General features: G+C 44.9%; 3 protein-coding genes across 5 annotated transcripts; 2 read left to right on the plus strand and 1 right to left on the minus strand.

The window, feature by feature from the left end:
- Positions 1 to 474: 474 nt before the first annotated feature.
- mmp23bb (matrix metallopeptidase 23bb) lies at positions 475 to 5,933 on the plus strand. 3 transcript variants are annotated; one of them, XM_020110570.2, is made up of 8 exons: positions 475 to 771; positions 3,391 to 3,482; positions 3,575 to 3,714; positions 3,784 to 3,951; positions 4,085 to 4,249; positions 4,510 to 4,620; positions 4,728 to 4,854; positions 5,193 to 5,933. In XM_020110570.2, exons 1-8 carry the CDS (start codon positions 721 to 723, stop codon positions 5,383 to 5,385), a joined length of 1,047 nt encoding a protein of 348 aa, XP_019966129.2. In that variant the 5' UTR covers positions 475 to 720; the 3' UTR covers positions 5,386 to 5,933. The 3 variants fall into 3 exon arrangements, with proteins under 3 accessions (XP_019966129.2, XP_069390898.1, XP_069390899.1); XM_069534797.1 differs by having other exon boundaries at positions 575 to 766; positions 3,389 to 3,482; XM_069534798.1 differs by having other exon boundaries at positions 630 to 771; positions 3,331 to 3,482.
- A 289-nt stretch (positions 5,934 to 6,222) lies between these two features.
- On the minus strand, positions 6,223 to 8,130 carry LOC109645069 (stress-associated endoplasmic reticulum protein 1). The gene is made up of 3 exons (XM_020110571.2): positions 7,861 to 8,130; positions 7,181 to 7,253; positions 6,223 to 6,847 (listed from the first exon to the last, which is right to left on the minus strand). The coding sequence occupies exons 1-3, from the start codon at positions 7,942 to 7,944 to the stop codon at positions 6,807 to 6,809; spliced, it is 198 nt and encodes a 65-aa protein (XP_019966130.1). The 5' UTR covers positions 7,945 to 8,130; the 3' UTR covers positions 6,223 to 6,806.
- An 882-nt stretch (positions 8,131 to 9,012) lies between these two features.
- On the plus strand, positions 9,013 to 14,086 carry eif2a (eukaryotic translation initiation factor 2A). Its single transcript, XM_069534785.1, has 16 exons — positions 9,013 to 9,129; positions 9,539 to 9,608; positions 9,710 to 9,769; positions 9,875 to 9,993; positions 10,220 to 10,319; positions 10,415 to 10,497; positions 10,809 to 10,882; positions 10,957 to 11,101; positions 11,182 to 11,298; positions 11,455 to 11,611; positions 11,680 to 11,764; positions 12,244 to 12,576; positions 12,707 to 12,811; positions 12,905 to 13,012; positions 13,091 to 13,156; positions 13,762 to 14,086. The coding sequence occupies exons 1-16, from the start codon at positions 9,102 to 9,104 to the stop codon at positions 13,825 to 13,827; spliced, it is 1,716 nt and encodes a 571-aa protein (XP_069390886.1). The 5' UTR covers positions 9,013 to 9,101; the 3' UTR covers positions 13,828 to 14,086.
- The last annotated feature ends 340 nt before the right edge of the window (positions 14,087 to 14,426 follow it).

Below are 14,426 nucleotides of genomic sequence, written 5' to 3' on the forward strand. Positions count from 1 at the left end.
TTCTGTGTTCTTCTTAGATTGAACAGAAATAACTTTTATGACAGACTCCAGGTAATCCAGAACAGATGTGCAGAACCTCAGGAATGTGTCCAGGTTTATTTGCAGATGACAGTAAAGAACAAAGAGGAACCAGTGGAACCGGTTCAGAGTCTGTTCTCGTGTTGACTCCTCAGGGTTCTCCTGTGTGTTTGGACAGATGTTCTGAGAGGAGACAAACATCTGGACTGCTGCTGCTGGGAAAACACCTCAGGGTGGCCCTACCTGTGGCCCCAGACCCTGAGGCCCCCGGGGGCCCCCAAGGACACAAGCAGAAGCAGGTCAGAATGTTTGTGTGTCTTCAGCTCAGACTCTGATCCAGAACCTGCACCAGGATCTACCTGAACCAAGATCTGCTCATATCTGCAGTTAAAGGGTTAAACCGTGTGTAAACACACACGCACACACACACACACACACACACACACCTGACCCCGCCCCTCCGGAGCAGAGACTCTCCGGGAAGTTTCTTCAGTTCAGTCCGGAGCCGAACTCAGGGACCGGGTCCAGACCGTAATCCACCCGAGTCATCTGGTCCTGCCTCAGAGGACACGCTGACCCGGGACAGTTCGGGTCTTTTTAACTCTTTACTCGCTCGGATCCGGACGCGCGGTGGTTTTACGCGTCTCCAGGTCGGTTCCGTTGGACCATGAATCCAGTGTAAGATCTGATCGAGTTCTCGTCATGGACCCGGTTCAGCTGCTGCTGCTGCTGCTGATGATGATGATGATGAAGGTGAGCTCTGATCATTGATTAGTTTCTAAAATCAATTCTTTAATGGAGTTCTGGGTGAAAATAAATGAATCCGTTTGTCCACAGAGATCTGGTCTTGATCTGGTTCTGGTCTCTGGAGCGTTTCCATTACAAAAACAAGAAATAAGTTTAATTAATTCAAATGTTCAAAGTTGTTTTACTCAACAGATCAGAAATAAATTATACAACAAGAAACATGTTCCTCACGTGTTCCTGACGTGTCCCTCACATGTTCTGCAGGTTCTGTATGTGAGAACAAATGTCTGGGTCAGTGTCTCTGGACATTTTCTGGAACTTTTCCTGCAGCCTCTAGTAAAACATCTGGAAAATGTCAGAGTGAGTCCATGTGTGAAAACAGCAGGAAAATGTCCAAACTCTATTTTCTAGAATTCATGTGTGAACACATCTTGAGTCGTCGGGTTTGAGTTGGTTGTAGTTTGTATCTTCACCACTAGATGTCATTTAATAACTTGCTTGACATCTTCAAGTGTCGGTAACGTAGACAAGTGCACTTTATGTTCACATGCACCTGAAGACTTCACTAACTCCTTCAGAGTTGTAACTTCACGTAATGATGATCATCATGAACGTTTTAGCGCCACCTCTGGTCAGAGTGTTCCTGTTGCTTCACATGTGTTTGACACATTTCACATCTGTATGAGATCAGCCACGGAACCACTGAACCACTGTCCCACTGAACCACTGTCCCACTGAAACACTGTCCCACTGAACCACTGTCCCACTGAATGTCCCACTGAATGTCCCACTGAACCACTGGTCCCATACACCCCTGGTATTAACATGTGGTTTTTGTGATCCCATTTCAAGTGTATGCTTTACGTTCCTGTACTTATGTCTTTGTGAGGACCATTTGAAGCATAGACCGACAGAGTGAGGACATTTTGTCCTCACTTCTTCAGAGGCTGTTTGAGGGTTCAGACTTAAGGGTCATTTAGTTGTGATGGTTAAGGTTAGGACTGTGTGTGTGTGTGTTGTGGATCAGTGTTGATGTTGATCATCACACGTTAACACCACGTTATTACCATGTTATTTCCACGTGTTATTACCATGTTATTACCATGTTATTACCATGTTATTACCATGTTATTACCATGTGTTAACACCACGTTATTACCATGTTATTACCATGTTATTACCATGTTATTACCACGTGTTAACACCACGTTATTACCATGTTATTACCACGTGTTATTACCATGTTATTACCATGTGTTAACACCACGTGTTATTACCATGTTATTACCACGTGTTAACACCACGTTATTACCATGTTATTACCATGTTATTACCACGTGTTAACACCACGTTATTACCATGTTATTACCATGTTATTACCATGTTATTACCATGTGTTAACACCACGTTATTACCATGTTATTTCCACGTGTTATTACCACGTTATTACCACGTGTTAACACCACGTTATTACCATGTGTTATTACCACGTTATTACCATGTTATTACCACGTGTTATTACCATGTTATTACCATGTTATTACCATGTTATTACCACGTGTTAACACCACGTTATTACCATGTTATTACCACGTGTTATTACCACGTTATTACCATGTTATTACCACGTGTTATTACCATGTTATTACCACATGTTAACACCACGTTATTACCATGTTATTACCACGTGTTATTACCATGTTATTACCATGTGTTAACACCAGCTGTTATTACCATGTTATTACCACGTTATTACCACGTGTTAACACCACGTTATTACCATGTTATTACCATGTTATTACCACGTGTTATTACCACGTGTTAACACCACGTTATTACCATGTTATTACCATGTTATTACCACGTGTTATTACCACGTGTTAACACCACGTTATTACCATGTTATTACCACATGTTATTACCATGTTATTACCATGTGTTAACACCACATGTTATTACCATGTTATTACCACATGTTATTACCATGTTATTACCACGTGTTATTACCACGTGTTAACACCACGTTATTACCATGTTATTACCATGTTATTACCACGTGTTAACACCACGTGTTAACACCACGTGTTATTACCATGTTATTACCACATGTTATTACCATGTTATTACCACGTGTTAACACCACGTGTTATTACCATGTTATTAACACGTGTTAACACAATGTGTTTCTAGTTAACCAGATTAGCTGCTCAAAAAAAACACTTGGATATTAACAAATATGTAAAGAAGGTCAAAAGCACCGTAAAAGAAACATTATAAATATATATATATATATATTTATGTTTATATATGTAATATATGATTGTTATTTAATCAAGGTTTTATTTTTATTTAATTATTATTTGAATTGTCAAGTCGTATATTCCTCATGTTATTCATCTGAGTTTATGTCTCATGTTGTTACTTCCTGATGTTTAAAGTCTGTATAAAACATGTTTAGTGTTTTAAACTTGTTACTGTTTGTATGTTCTGTTGTAAATAAAGTTTAAACAGAACACAGACGAGTCAGGTTCTAACGACTTCTTTGCTTCATCACGTTCACGTCAGAGTCAAGAAACGGAACATCAGAGGAAGTGCAGCTGATTGGTTCATGTTGTGTGTCTACAGATGTGCGGCAGCAGAGCAACGGAGCTGAGAAACAAACGTTACGCTGTTAATCCTCTGGGACACAAGTGGTCTCACCACAACATCACATACAGGTGTGTGTGTGTGTGTGTGTGTGTGTGTGTGTGTGTGTGTGTGTGTGTGTGTTCAGGTTACATCAGCTGCTCTCTGTTTGTCCTTCTCTCAGAATCATCAAGTTTCCAAACACTCTGAATGTGGACGACACTAAGAAGGCCATCAGCATCGCCTTCACCAAGTGGAGCGACGTATCTCCTCTGACCTTCTCAGAGCTAACTGATGGCAACGCCACAGCTGACATCACCATCGGTACGAGCAGGAGGCGAGAGGTTTGATGTTTGTGGTTCAGTTTTATAAAATAGTGTTTGTCTGTGTCAGGTTTCTACACCTTCAACCACACCGACTGCTGGTGGTCTCCTCTACACCCCTGCTTCGATGGCCTGAACGGCGAGCTGGCTCATGCTTTCCTGCCGCCACGAGGAGAAATACACTTTGACAACCACGAGTTCTGGATCCTCGGCAAGTCAAGATTCAGCTGGAAACAAGGCAAGAGTTCAAAAAGCAGTAGGAGAATGGCCCAAACTAAAAACTCAAAGTAGACGTTAAATAAAGACGTTTGTTCAAGCGTTCATGTTTCTGATGAGCTTGTTGCCGACCGTTATGTGAACTGATTCTTCAGGTGTGTGGCTGAACGATCTGGTTCAGGTGGCAGCTCATGAGATCGGTCATGCTCTCGGCCTGTGGCACTCCAGAGACCCTCAGGCGCTGATGCATCCCAACGCCACCTACACTGGACAGAGGAACATCGCTCAGGACGACATTTGGGGCATCCAGAGACTCTACGGTAAAGTTCAACACCAGCTGAGCTGCTCACTAATGCTGAGTTCAGACATTTTCCATCTTCTCTCTCAAAGGTTAATTCACAGGATGAGAATGTCATGACAACAACAAGATCAAGAATATACCTAATTTACCTTCACGACAGTGAAGAAAAAGTTAATGGAAGTAAACATAGGTTGGACCTGCTGCGTCAGTAGCATACTGCTGACATGACGATATCATGTATGATCGTTTCAGTGACACATGTTGACCATTGGTGTGCAGGTTGTCTGGATAAGAAGCGAGTCTGTGATCCGTGGGCTCGACTCGGCTTCTGTGAGCGGAGGAAGATGTTTATGAAGAAGAACTGTCCTCAGCGCTGTGACCTCTGTTATGGTGAGTCCACATCGCTCCTCTGGTCCAACAGAAACCTGAACCTGATGGTCCGGTCCTTGAACTGTCTCTGGTATGAAAATCATTTCCTGTCTGTGTCTTGCCCACAGAGCCTCTGGAAGCGGTTAGCACACCAACACCGTCTCCAGCCAACATCAAGATCAAGATGGTTCCCAGAGGGAAGGTGGTGGGTTTCCGCTGTGGAACCAAAAACTCTCGCTCTCCACCCAAAGTCAGGTAATCTGATCGCTTTATTTGTACGTCATCAAATCACAAACAGACATTATGTCAAGGTACTTTACATGGTAAGAATATTGTAGAGAAACAAGAATCACTGACCAGAGTGGAGAGAAAAAACAGTTTGACACTTCCTGTAGAAACATTAAGATCAATAACCGTTAACCAATGACCTTCGTCAGCTGATTCAGTTCCTCGTTTTTCATGGAGGTGGTTTGGTGTCACAGCTTTACTACTAGTGCAGTACACAGTTTTTCCTGAGCGTGGTGCTAGAGTTGTGAATGATCTGATCATCAGTAGAAACTCACCTACATCTCTGGCGTTCATCTGTCCTGCAGCTGGTTTAAAGACGGCGAGCAGATCGTCGCCTCTGTCCCCGGCTACATCGTCTTGAAGGACCGAGACCTTCGCATTATCGCCAACGAGTTTAATGAGGGCGTTTACACCTGTCGCATCCATCGACGTGGGGACATCGTATCTGCCAACTCCTGGGCCATCCGACTAAAACCAGAGCAACCGTCCAACAGCTGAGGACAAAACATGATGAACTGTTTTTATATTAGTGGAACGACTCACTACGATTGGATATGACAGAAAGTCACTCTGCAAACAAACCAAACCATGGTTGAGTTTGATCCAGACCCAGAACACCTCTCTCCGTGTGTGAGGAACCTTTCACAGTCTGAAGGTCTGAAACAAAGGAGGAGTCACAGAGTGAAACCTGCGGCTCCATCATCCAGTTCCTCCTATCTCAGATATTGGCGCCACCATCTTCACCTGGTGATGTCAGAACGTTTGATTGAATTAATTGGATCACATCAGTTTTAGTATTTCTGTTAGCGCCCCCCCCAGTAATGTATGTGACATGTATGTAATATAAGTCATGTGACAGCTCTGACATCTCATTGAATCTTTTATTTTTCAGTTGCTCACATTGTTTGACGTCTGTTCCTCTTCTTCGCTGACCATCGTTCTAAAAACAGTCCTTTGTTTGACACTGATTTACCCACAATGCACTGCATGAGTCTGATGCAGAGAAACATGATGAAATAATTTAAATAAATTTGGTTTCTAACATTTATATTCTTCACATTTAAATTAGTAACAAGTCGTTAAAATTCACCTGTTGTCTCCAAGTGACCTCACGGTGACGACAGCCGCTGATGCACTGTGGGATACCGTCTGTTTCCGTCCAGATAGTGACGTCATGTGGACGCTCATAGCTACTGCACCAACCTCTGTGGTCAACAGATCCGAAACTCATCTGTTTGTCAACCTCTAACCTGCTCTCTGATTGGACCAGAGCTCTGGCCGTGAGAACATGTGAAGAACATGTGAGGAACATGGTATGAACACGTGAATACATCGTTCCATCTTCAAAATCAAACTTTATTGTGTGAACACAACTGTTCAGGTGAGGCTGCACACGGTGCAGACACACACCTGTCATCACCTCCAACCTTCTGATTCAAAAGACCTTCATCATGTCGTCGTCCTCATCTTCATCCTCAGAGCCGTGATGAAGATGAGGAGGACGACAGACCTGAGATCAGCTCAGACTCGAACACACAAAGATTCATTTATTCTGGTCTGTTATAAAATGTGCCCCCCCTCACCCCCTCTTTTGTGGCACTGATAAGGTGTAATCAGAGGGGGTGGGGCTACAGCACAGGTAAACAGAAGAAAGGCACGTGTGTGGCTGCTTACAGGCAGAGAAACACTGAGAAGGTCAGCGGGCGGCGACACATTAAATCAACAAAGATAACGGTAGAGACGCAGGCCGGGGGGCGGGGCTGGTCCTCAGGGTTGGTTTGGTCGGAGAGTACAGGAATGTTTGTTTGGATGAACTCGGGGTGGGAACACGACGACCCATCTGATGATGTTGGTGTTTGCGGCTCCTTCATCTTCAGTTGCTCACTGTCGTGGCCCCACCCCCTGCTGGTGACATCACTCTACATGCCCATCCGGATGCTCTGGATGATCTGGAAAATGGCTGAAAAACAACAGAGGAGACATGTTCAGGTTTGAGCAATGTAGTGATGTAGCATGCTAATTTAGCATGCTAATGTGTTAAAAAGCCATATTAAACACGTGACATATTAAACAGGGTCAGAGTGGGCACTCAGTTTATCTTTAGCCCCGCCTCCTCACACCTGTGCTCCCTGTCACAGTGACGTGACCTGACGGGTCAGAGTGACATGATAAGAACGCAGCAGCGAAGAAGATGATTTGATCAGTTTGAGTTTCCTGACCAAACTTCAACATTTATTGTAAATAAATAAATTCATTAGGAATTTTAGAAAGTTAATGAAATAAAGAAACTCACCTGAGCCACAGACAACGAAGATGAAGAGAGCGAGAAGCCAGGGGCCCACCCCTTTATCTTCAGAGACGTTCCTCTGAAACACACAAATCATTTCATTTACTCAAACTACTTCTACTACTACTACTACTACTACTTCTACTACTACTACTACAGTCACCACCACTGAGGACGGAACTTCAACACTGGAACACTGGACTGTGCTGGATTCATGTGTCTGTGCAACATCAACGAAGTAAAACATTCAGGCGCATACTCTCACTGTGTTTAAACTGTAAATACTACTTTAATCACATTCCTCACACTGAACTACTGCACGTATTACTCGCTGACGTCTTTTGGACTGTAGTGCTGCAGATGTCCCCACTGTGGGACAGTACAGGACTATCTTATTATTGATCTGATGGTGACGTCACGGATCATCATTGGCCACTGATCAGTGTTGTTCTGTGATTGATCCGTTTAACCACAGTCACAAAGTGATGATTGATTCCTCCTCAGTGATGAGGTGTATTGATCAGAGGAGCCTCAGTGGAAACCGCTCAGACGTTACGTTACAAACATCGTTACGTTACAAACATCGTTACGTTACAAACATCGTTACGTTACAAACACCGGGACGTTACAAACACCGGGACGTTAGTAACGTGGTGCTGGTCGGTTGGAGTGGTTGTTAAACTCACCGTTGACTTGGCCACGTTTCCTCGCTGAGTGATGTTTTTACTGTGTTTCTCGTTCGCCATGCGGATCCTCTGTTTGGCCACCATCTTGCTTCAGGACTTTCACCGATGTTCGGACGATGTTGGGACGATGTTCGGACGATGCTCGGGTCCAGCTGTTTTTCCTGCGGACGCTGACGAACTGTGAGAGAATCACGATCTGTCTACGTACTCAAAAAGCTGAAAAGCTGAAGCCCCGCCCCTCACATCCGGGAGGCACAGCCACTTCTGTGTAAAGCTGCTGTCTGTGAAAAGAAGACTTCCTGTCTGCCCTTTCAAATTAAGTCCACCCTCTTCATGAAACTTGTTTTCAGTATGACGCATTAATCACTCAGGACAAAATAAAACATAAATATAATATAAAAGTCTTTGGCTTTACTCAGCTGGGTGTCGTCTGCGTAACAAGTCTGTGGTGCTTTCTCATGATGTTGCCTAACATCATATATAAGGTGAAGAGGTCCAAGGACAGAACCTTGTGGAACTCCATGACTAACTTGCATGTGCATGGGGGGGGGGGTCATTGATGACGTTGACAAACTGAAATCTATCTGATAAATATGACTGAAACCAGTCTGAAGTTCCTCTGATCCCTTCATGTTGTTCTAGTCTCTGTGATCTTATGATCTATGGTGTCAAACGCTGCACTAAGGTCCAACAGGACGAGGACAGAGACAAGTCCATCATCTGAGGCCATGAAAAGGTCATGAGTGACTTTTAATATTCAATTCAATTTTATTTGTATAGTGTCATCTCATAATATACATTATATCAAGGCTCTTTACATAGATGGTCAAGATCTTAACATAGTGCTGTTTCTGTGCTGTGATGATTTTAAATCCTGACTCGATGTAAATATTGAATAGTTTTATTTTATATTTTATATTTCATCAACTGTCCTTTAATTTTGCTTTGTTCTGAAACCGGAAGTAGTTTCTCCCTCAGTTGCTTTGAACAAACTTCACTGAGGTCAAAACTTCAAATTTTAATAGAATAATATTTTATTTTTGTTTGAAAATATTTTACGCTATTGTTGATAAATCGCCTCACGTGACGTCACACCGGTGGAGTGAATTTCTCGGAGTCTTCTTTGAATGACGTGTCGTAAGGTCAGGGCCTGTATGCTGATGTGGCACTGAAAGACACACCTCCTGCTGCTATGACGTATTTCCGGGACAGGATACTTTCTTCTTCCGGTTCTCAGCAACATGGCGCCTCCAGTGCCGCTGTTCGCAGGTGGGTGATACACTTTCTTTAAAGCAGCAGGTTTTACATATAAGTTGAGTTAACACCGACACGTGGTGAGTTTGTCCCGGACACACCGGAGCTTCAGTCCGCTGCTGAGCCGCTCGTCTCCCGCTCTGCGATCCAGAAGCAACTTTAAACCAAACTTCACTCAATTCTGCCATCATGTGTTTTCAAAGAGTTCTTAAACGAACAGATGTAAAATGAAATAATTGAAGAGTTCAGATAAATTCATCTCATTCAAACACACAGGAGGATCAAGATAAATCAAGTTTGAACAGAAACAGAACCGTGATCCTGCAGAAATGAATAAAGTTTATAGCTCTGTGTACACACACACACTCATATATATATATATATCTGCGTGTGTGTGTGTGTGTGTGTGTGTGTGTGTTGTCAGTGCGTGGCTCAGATGGAACGTCTCTGCTCCGTGGTCCTCCTCAGTGTGAGCAGCATTCATCCTTCCCCAGGTAAAAGCACCAGTCTCATCCTCTTCATCCTCTTCATCATCATCACCACAGTGGATCATCCATCATCTGTGTGTGTGTGTGTGTGTGTGTGTGTTCCTCAGGGACAAGTGTGCGACCTTCAGCAGAGACGGGACGTTGTTCGGCTGCTGCAGTGGAGACAGGTAACCATGACATCATCTGTTCTTTGTATCCAGGACGATGACGTTACTAATAAACAAATAAACATGAAGCTAAGCGCTCTCTCTCTCTCTCACTCTCTCTCTCAGTGTCTCTGTGGTAAAATCTTCAGATGGCTCCATCGTGTCGACCTTTGACCTTCCTAAGACGTCTCTGCTGAGGTTTTCTCCTCTGAACAGCATCCTGGTTACCTGGCAACCATACAGCAGTAAGACAACAACATAGTGACATAGTAAAGCTTCTTTCAGACCCGAACTGAAGCTCTGACGTGTTCCTCACATGTTCCTCACATGTTCCTCATATGTTCCTCACATGTTCTGTATGTGAGAACAAATGTGTGAGTCAGTGTCTCTGGACATTTTCTGGAGCTTCTCCTGCAACCTTACCCTGCCTCTAGTAAAATGAGTGAGTGTGTGTGTCTGTGTGTGTTACAGAGACTCAGGACAGTCCTCAGGGTGAAGCTAACCTCCAGCTGTGGTCGTTACAGAGTGGTCAGCTGATAAAAGCTCTGTATCAGAAGAAGGTGGACTCCTGGTCAGTGTGTGTGTGTGTGGGGCTGTGTGTAGGGGTGTGTATGGGTGTTAGTGGAGCCATGTGCTGACTACAGGTGTGTGTCTGTGGGTTCACAGGTGCCCCAGCTGGTCCGACGATGAGAACGTCTGTGTGAGGATTGTGAACAACGAGCTGCACTTTTATGAGAACAACGAGTTCAGTAAGAGATAGTTCAGGGCAATTCACTGAAAATGTATCGAAAGCAACATTTATTTATTGATTTAAAAGTTTGAAATAATTTATTTGATTTCAATAATTGAAATGATTTGAAGTCATGTCTCCGAGTCCTAGTGAGAGACCACCTTTAATTCTAGCCCTGTATGCTTCCCGTTAGCTACCTGTTAGCTTCCCGTTAGCTACCTGTTAGCTTCCCGTTAGCTTCCCGTTAGCTACCTGTTAGCTTCCCGTTAGCTACCTGTTAGCTGCAGATGTTCAAGTTCTCGATCTTTAAACTCGGGTTTGTGTTTTCAGACTCCATCGCCAACAAGCTTCACATGCAGAAAGTCTCAGAGTTCGCGTTGTCACCTGGAGGTCAACCCTGCAAGGTGAGGACCCTCATCAGTGTCTGTGTCCCCTGCTCCGTCTGTCCTCTCATGTCTCTGTCCTCTCTCCCCTCTAGGTGGCTGTCTACGTTCTAGGCAGTAAAGGAGCCCCCTCGTTTGTTCGTCTGTACCAGTACCCGGTGCTGGGCGGACCGACTGCGGCAATTGCCAACAAGAGCTTCTTTAAGGCGGACAAAGTGCACATGCAGTGGAACAAGAAAGGTGAGCGGAGGGCCGAGGGTCTGACGTGACACTCTGAGGAATAAGTCCTGACATGAAGCTGTTTCCTCTGAACGTCTCAGCCTCCGCGGTTCTGGTGACAGCGAGCGTCGAGGTGGACAAATCTGGAGCCTCCTACTATGGCGAGCAGACTCTGCATTACCTTGGTGTGAACGGAGAAACCGCTCTGGTTCAGCTGTGTGAGTTCACTCGTAGTTCTTGACAAGATTTTAACTTAATGATGTGACTCAAGTTAGAGGTGGAATGAAAACGTCATGTTTATAATCTGAAGAACAAAAAACGTTCTGAGGGACACGAGATGTTTACAAACTCTTTTCTTTCTGTGATTGAAACAGCGAAGAATGGGCCAATCTACGATGTGGTGTGGAGTCCGAACTCTGCAGAGTTCTGTGTGGTGTACGGCTTCATGCCGGCCAAAGCCACTGTCTTCAACCTCAAATGTGACCCTGTGTTCGACTTTGGAACGGGACCGAGAAATGCAGCCTACTACAGGTGAGGACAAACCTGCAGGTTCACAGATGAGTCGGTGGAACCATGTCAGATTTTAATCCTGTTTCCAGTCCTCAGGGACACATTCTGGTCCTGGCTGGCTTCGGGAACCTGCAGGGTCAGATGGAGGTCTGGGACGTGAAGAAGTACAAACAGGTGAAAATGATGTCACCGCCCTCTAACTTGTGTCCTTTACGTTGGGATTGTCTGTGAAGTGATAAATCCACTAGAGGGCAGCGCAGTGTCGAGACTTTCTGACAGAAAGGAGGTTGCGATAAAGTTCCTCTTCCTCTTGTAAACGATGGAGGTCCAACTCAAAGTTTCTCATGACTAAGTGCCACCATCGTTGAACTTTCCTCATATGATTGTCTCACTGTAGCTATTGGCTACACTGCCCCCTCATGGTTTCTTGTAGTAATGAAAACTCAGAGTACGAACAGAAGTCTTCATCTGATCCTTTAGGTTCTGCAGGTAACAGGATGTTTCAGAACAGTTTTGTCAGTAAAATGAAAACCTGGATCAGATGAGTCGTGACCTTCAACCAGCTCAGTTCTCTGCAGGTCGGTTCAGACCTCATCATCTCCTGATGATGGACAGGAACCTGAATGTAGTCTGATCCCTCCCTCTCTTTACAGGTGTCCAAACCTCAGGCTCCAGACGCCACCCTTTTCTCCTGGTGTCCTGATGGCGAACACGTTGTCACGGCGACCTGCTCTCCCAGGCTGCGGGTCAGTAACGGTTATAAGATCTGGCACTACACCGGCTCTGTGCTTCATAAATGCGACATAGCTGCCGGTTCGGAGCTGTGGGAGGTTCTGTGGCAGCCGTTCCCTCACGGCAGCTTCCCAGAGCGGCCCGTGAAATACCAGGCGGCGTGCAGCGAGCTAGGGACCACACAGGCCCCGCCCACTCAGGCTTATCGCCCACCTGCACTGAGACACCTGCCGGCCTCGGCCAGCACCAAACTGGTGAGGAGACAAACAAGCGACCAGCAGCGTACATGCTGATTGGTTCTGAAAACATCACCTGCAGCTCCACCCACTTTACCTGAAACTATTGACCTTGACCTGTATCACATGTCATCTACCTGTCTGTCAGCACGAGGAGGAGCCTCCTCAGAACATGCGTCCAGGAGAAAAGAACCTTTCAAAATCAGCTCTGAAGAATCAGAAGAAACGAGAAGCAAAGAAAGCAGCGAAACAGGTGAACTGACGACCGAGTCACTGACTCTTGTCACATGCATGTCACATGTATGTAACCATCACATGTTTTGGTAACGTATTGATCTCTGATCAGGAATCAAAGTCTGAACCATCGCCTGACCCCGCCCCTGTCACCAACAGCCAATCAGAGCCGGGCAGCGGTGACCCGGAGACAGACAAGAAGATTAAGAATTTAAAGAAGGTGAGGAGCAGGACGGATCACATGACCTGAGGAGCTCAGCCTGTTCTGTGCTGTGATTGGTCCGTTTGTGTTTTTCAGAAACTGAAAGCCATCGACGAGCTGAAGGAGCAACAGACGTCAGGACAAGTCCTGCAGAAGAACCAGGTGATCGATTAACGACCAATCAGCTTCTGTCGATTAACGACCAATCAGCTTCTGTCGATTAACGACCAATCAGCTTCTGTCGATTAACGACCAATCAGCTTCTGTCGATTAACGACCAATCAGCTTCTGTCGATTAACGACCAATCAGCTTCTGTCGATTAAAGGTCCAGTGTGTAAGATTCAGGTGAAAGGATCTATTGTTAGAATTATAAAATAATCCTAGTGATGTTTTCACTAGTGTTTAATGAAAATTGTACAAATTGTTGTTTTCTTCTAGAATGACCCATTTATATTTAAATACTGTACATACTTTATTTGCATACTTTTTCAAATACTTCATGTTCGCATGCTTTATATTGAAATACTTTAGAGGCAGCCATGTTTTTTACAGTCACTCAGACTGGACAAACTCAACATTTTGAGTTTCTATGGCAACTGAAGCTGCCACAGGTTCTGTCATGTTTTTTTGTTTATTTTGGGGGGGGCATTCAGCTGCAACATGACACTTCACCACTAGATGTCACTACATTCTACACACTGAACCTTGCATGACCAATCCCCTCCATTGATCATTGTGTGACAGTCGTCTGGTTTGTTTTGTGCAGCTGGAGAAGATCCAGAAGGAGGAGCAGCTTCTGGAGGAGCTGGAGGAGCTCCAGATCAGACAGTAGGGGGCGGTGCACGAGGGCACGCCTCCAAGTCCCACAATCCATCACTCTAATGAACACTGAGGACCACTATCTGTTCCTGAATGTTAATATTAAAATGTTTTAGTTTCCTCCACCTGAACTCAAACGAGCAGGGGGTGGGGCTTATATAAGAGGCTGTACCCAGTTTAATACACCTACATCACCTGTCCATCACTTCATCTCTCTGCCTCTGGAATTCTGGGAAATGTAGTTCATTAAAAAATGAGATTAAAAGTTGAAATGTTTTTGTTTACTGAGTGTGTGGCAGTGTCCCATTCACAATAAAAGCCTGCATGCTGGTCCTAACACAATGCATGCTGGTCCTAACACCACCACCTAACATGCTGGGTACGTCACGTGACCTTAAAACATGGTGGGAGAGGGCTGGCTGCAATCGGATGTCCTCCTCCTGCTGCACCAGACAGACGCTCTCCTGCTGCACCAGACAGACGTTCTCCTGCTGCACCAGACAAGTGTTCTCCTGCTGCACCAGACAGACGTTCTCCTGCTGCACCAGACAAGTGTTCTCCTGCTGCACCAGACAGACGCTCTCCTGCTGCTGCACCAGACAGACGCTCTCC

Source organism: Paralichthys olivaceus, chromosome 11, assembly GCF_024713975.1.
Source record: "Paralichthys olivaceus isolate ysfri-2021 chromosome 11, ASM2471397v2, whole genome shotgun sequence".
NCBI lineage: Eukaryota > Metazoa > Chordata > Actinopteri > Pleuronectiformes > Paralichthyidae > Paralichthys > Paralichthys olivaceus.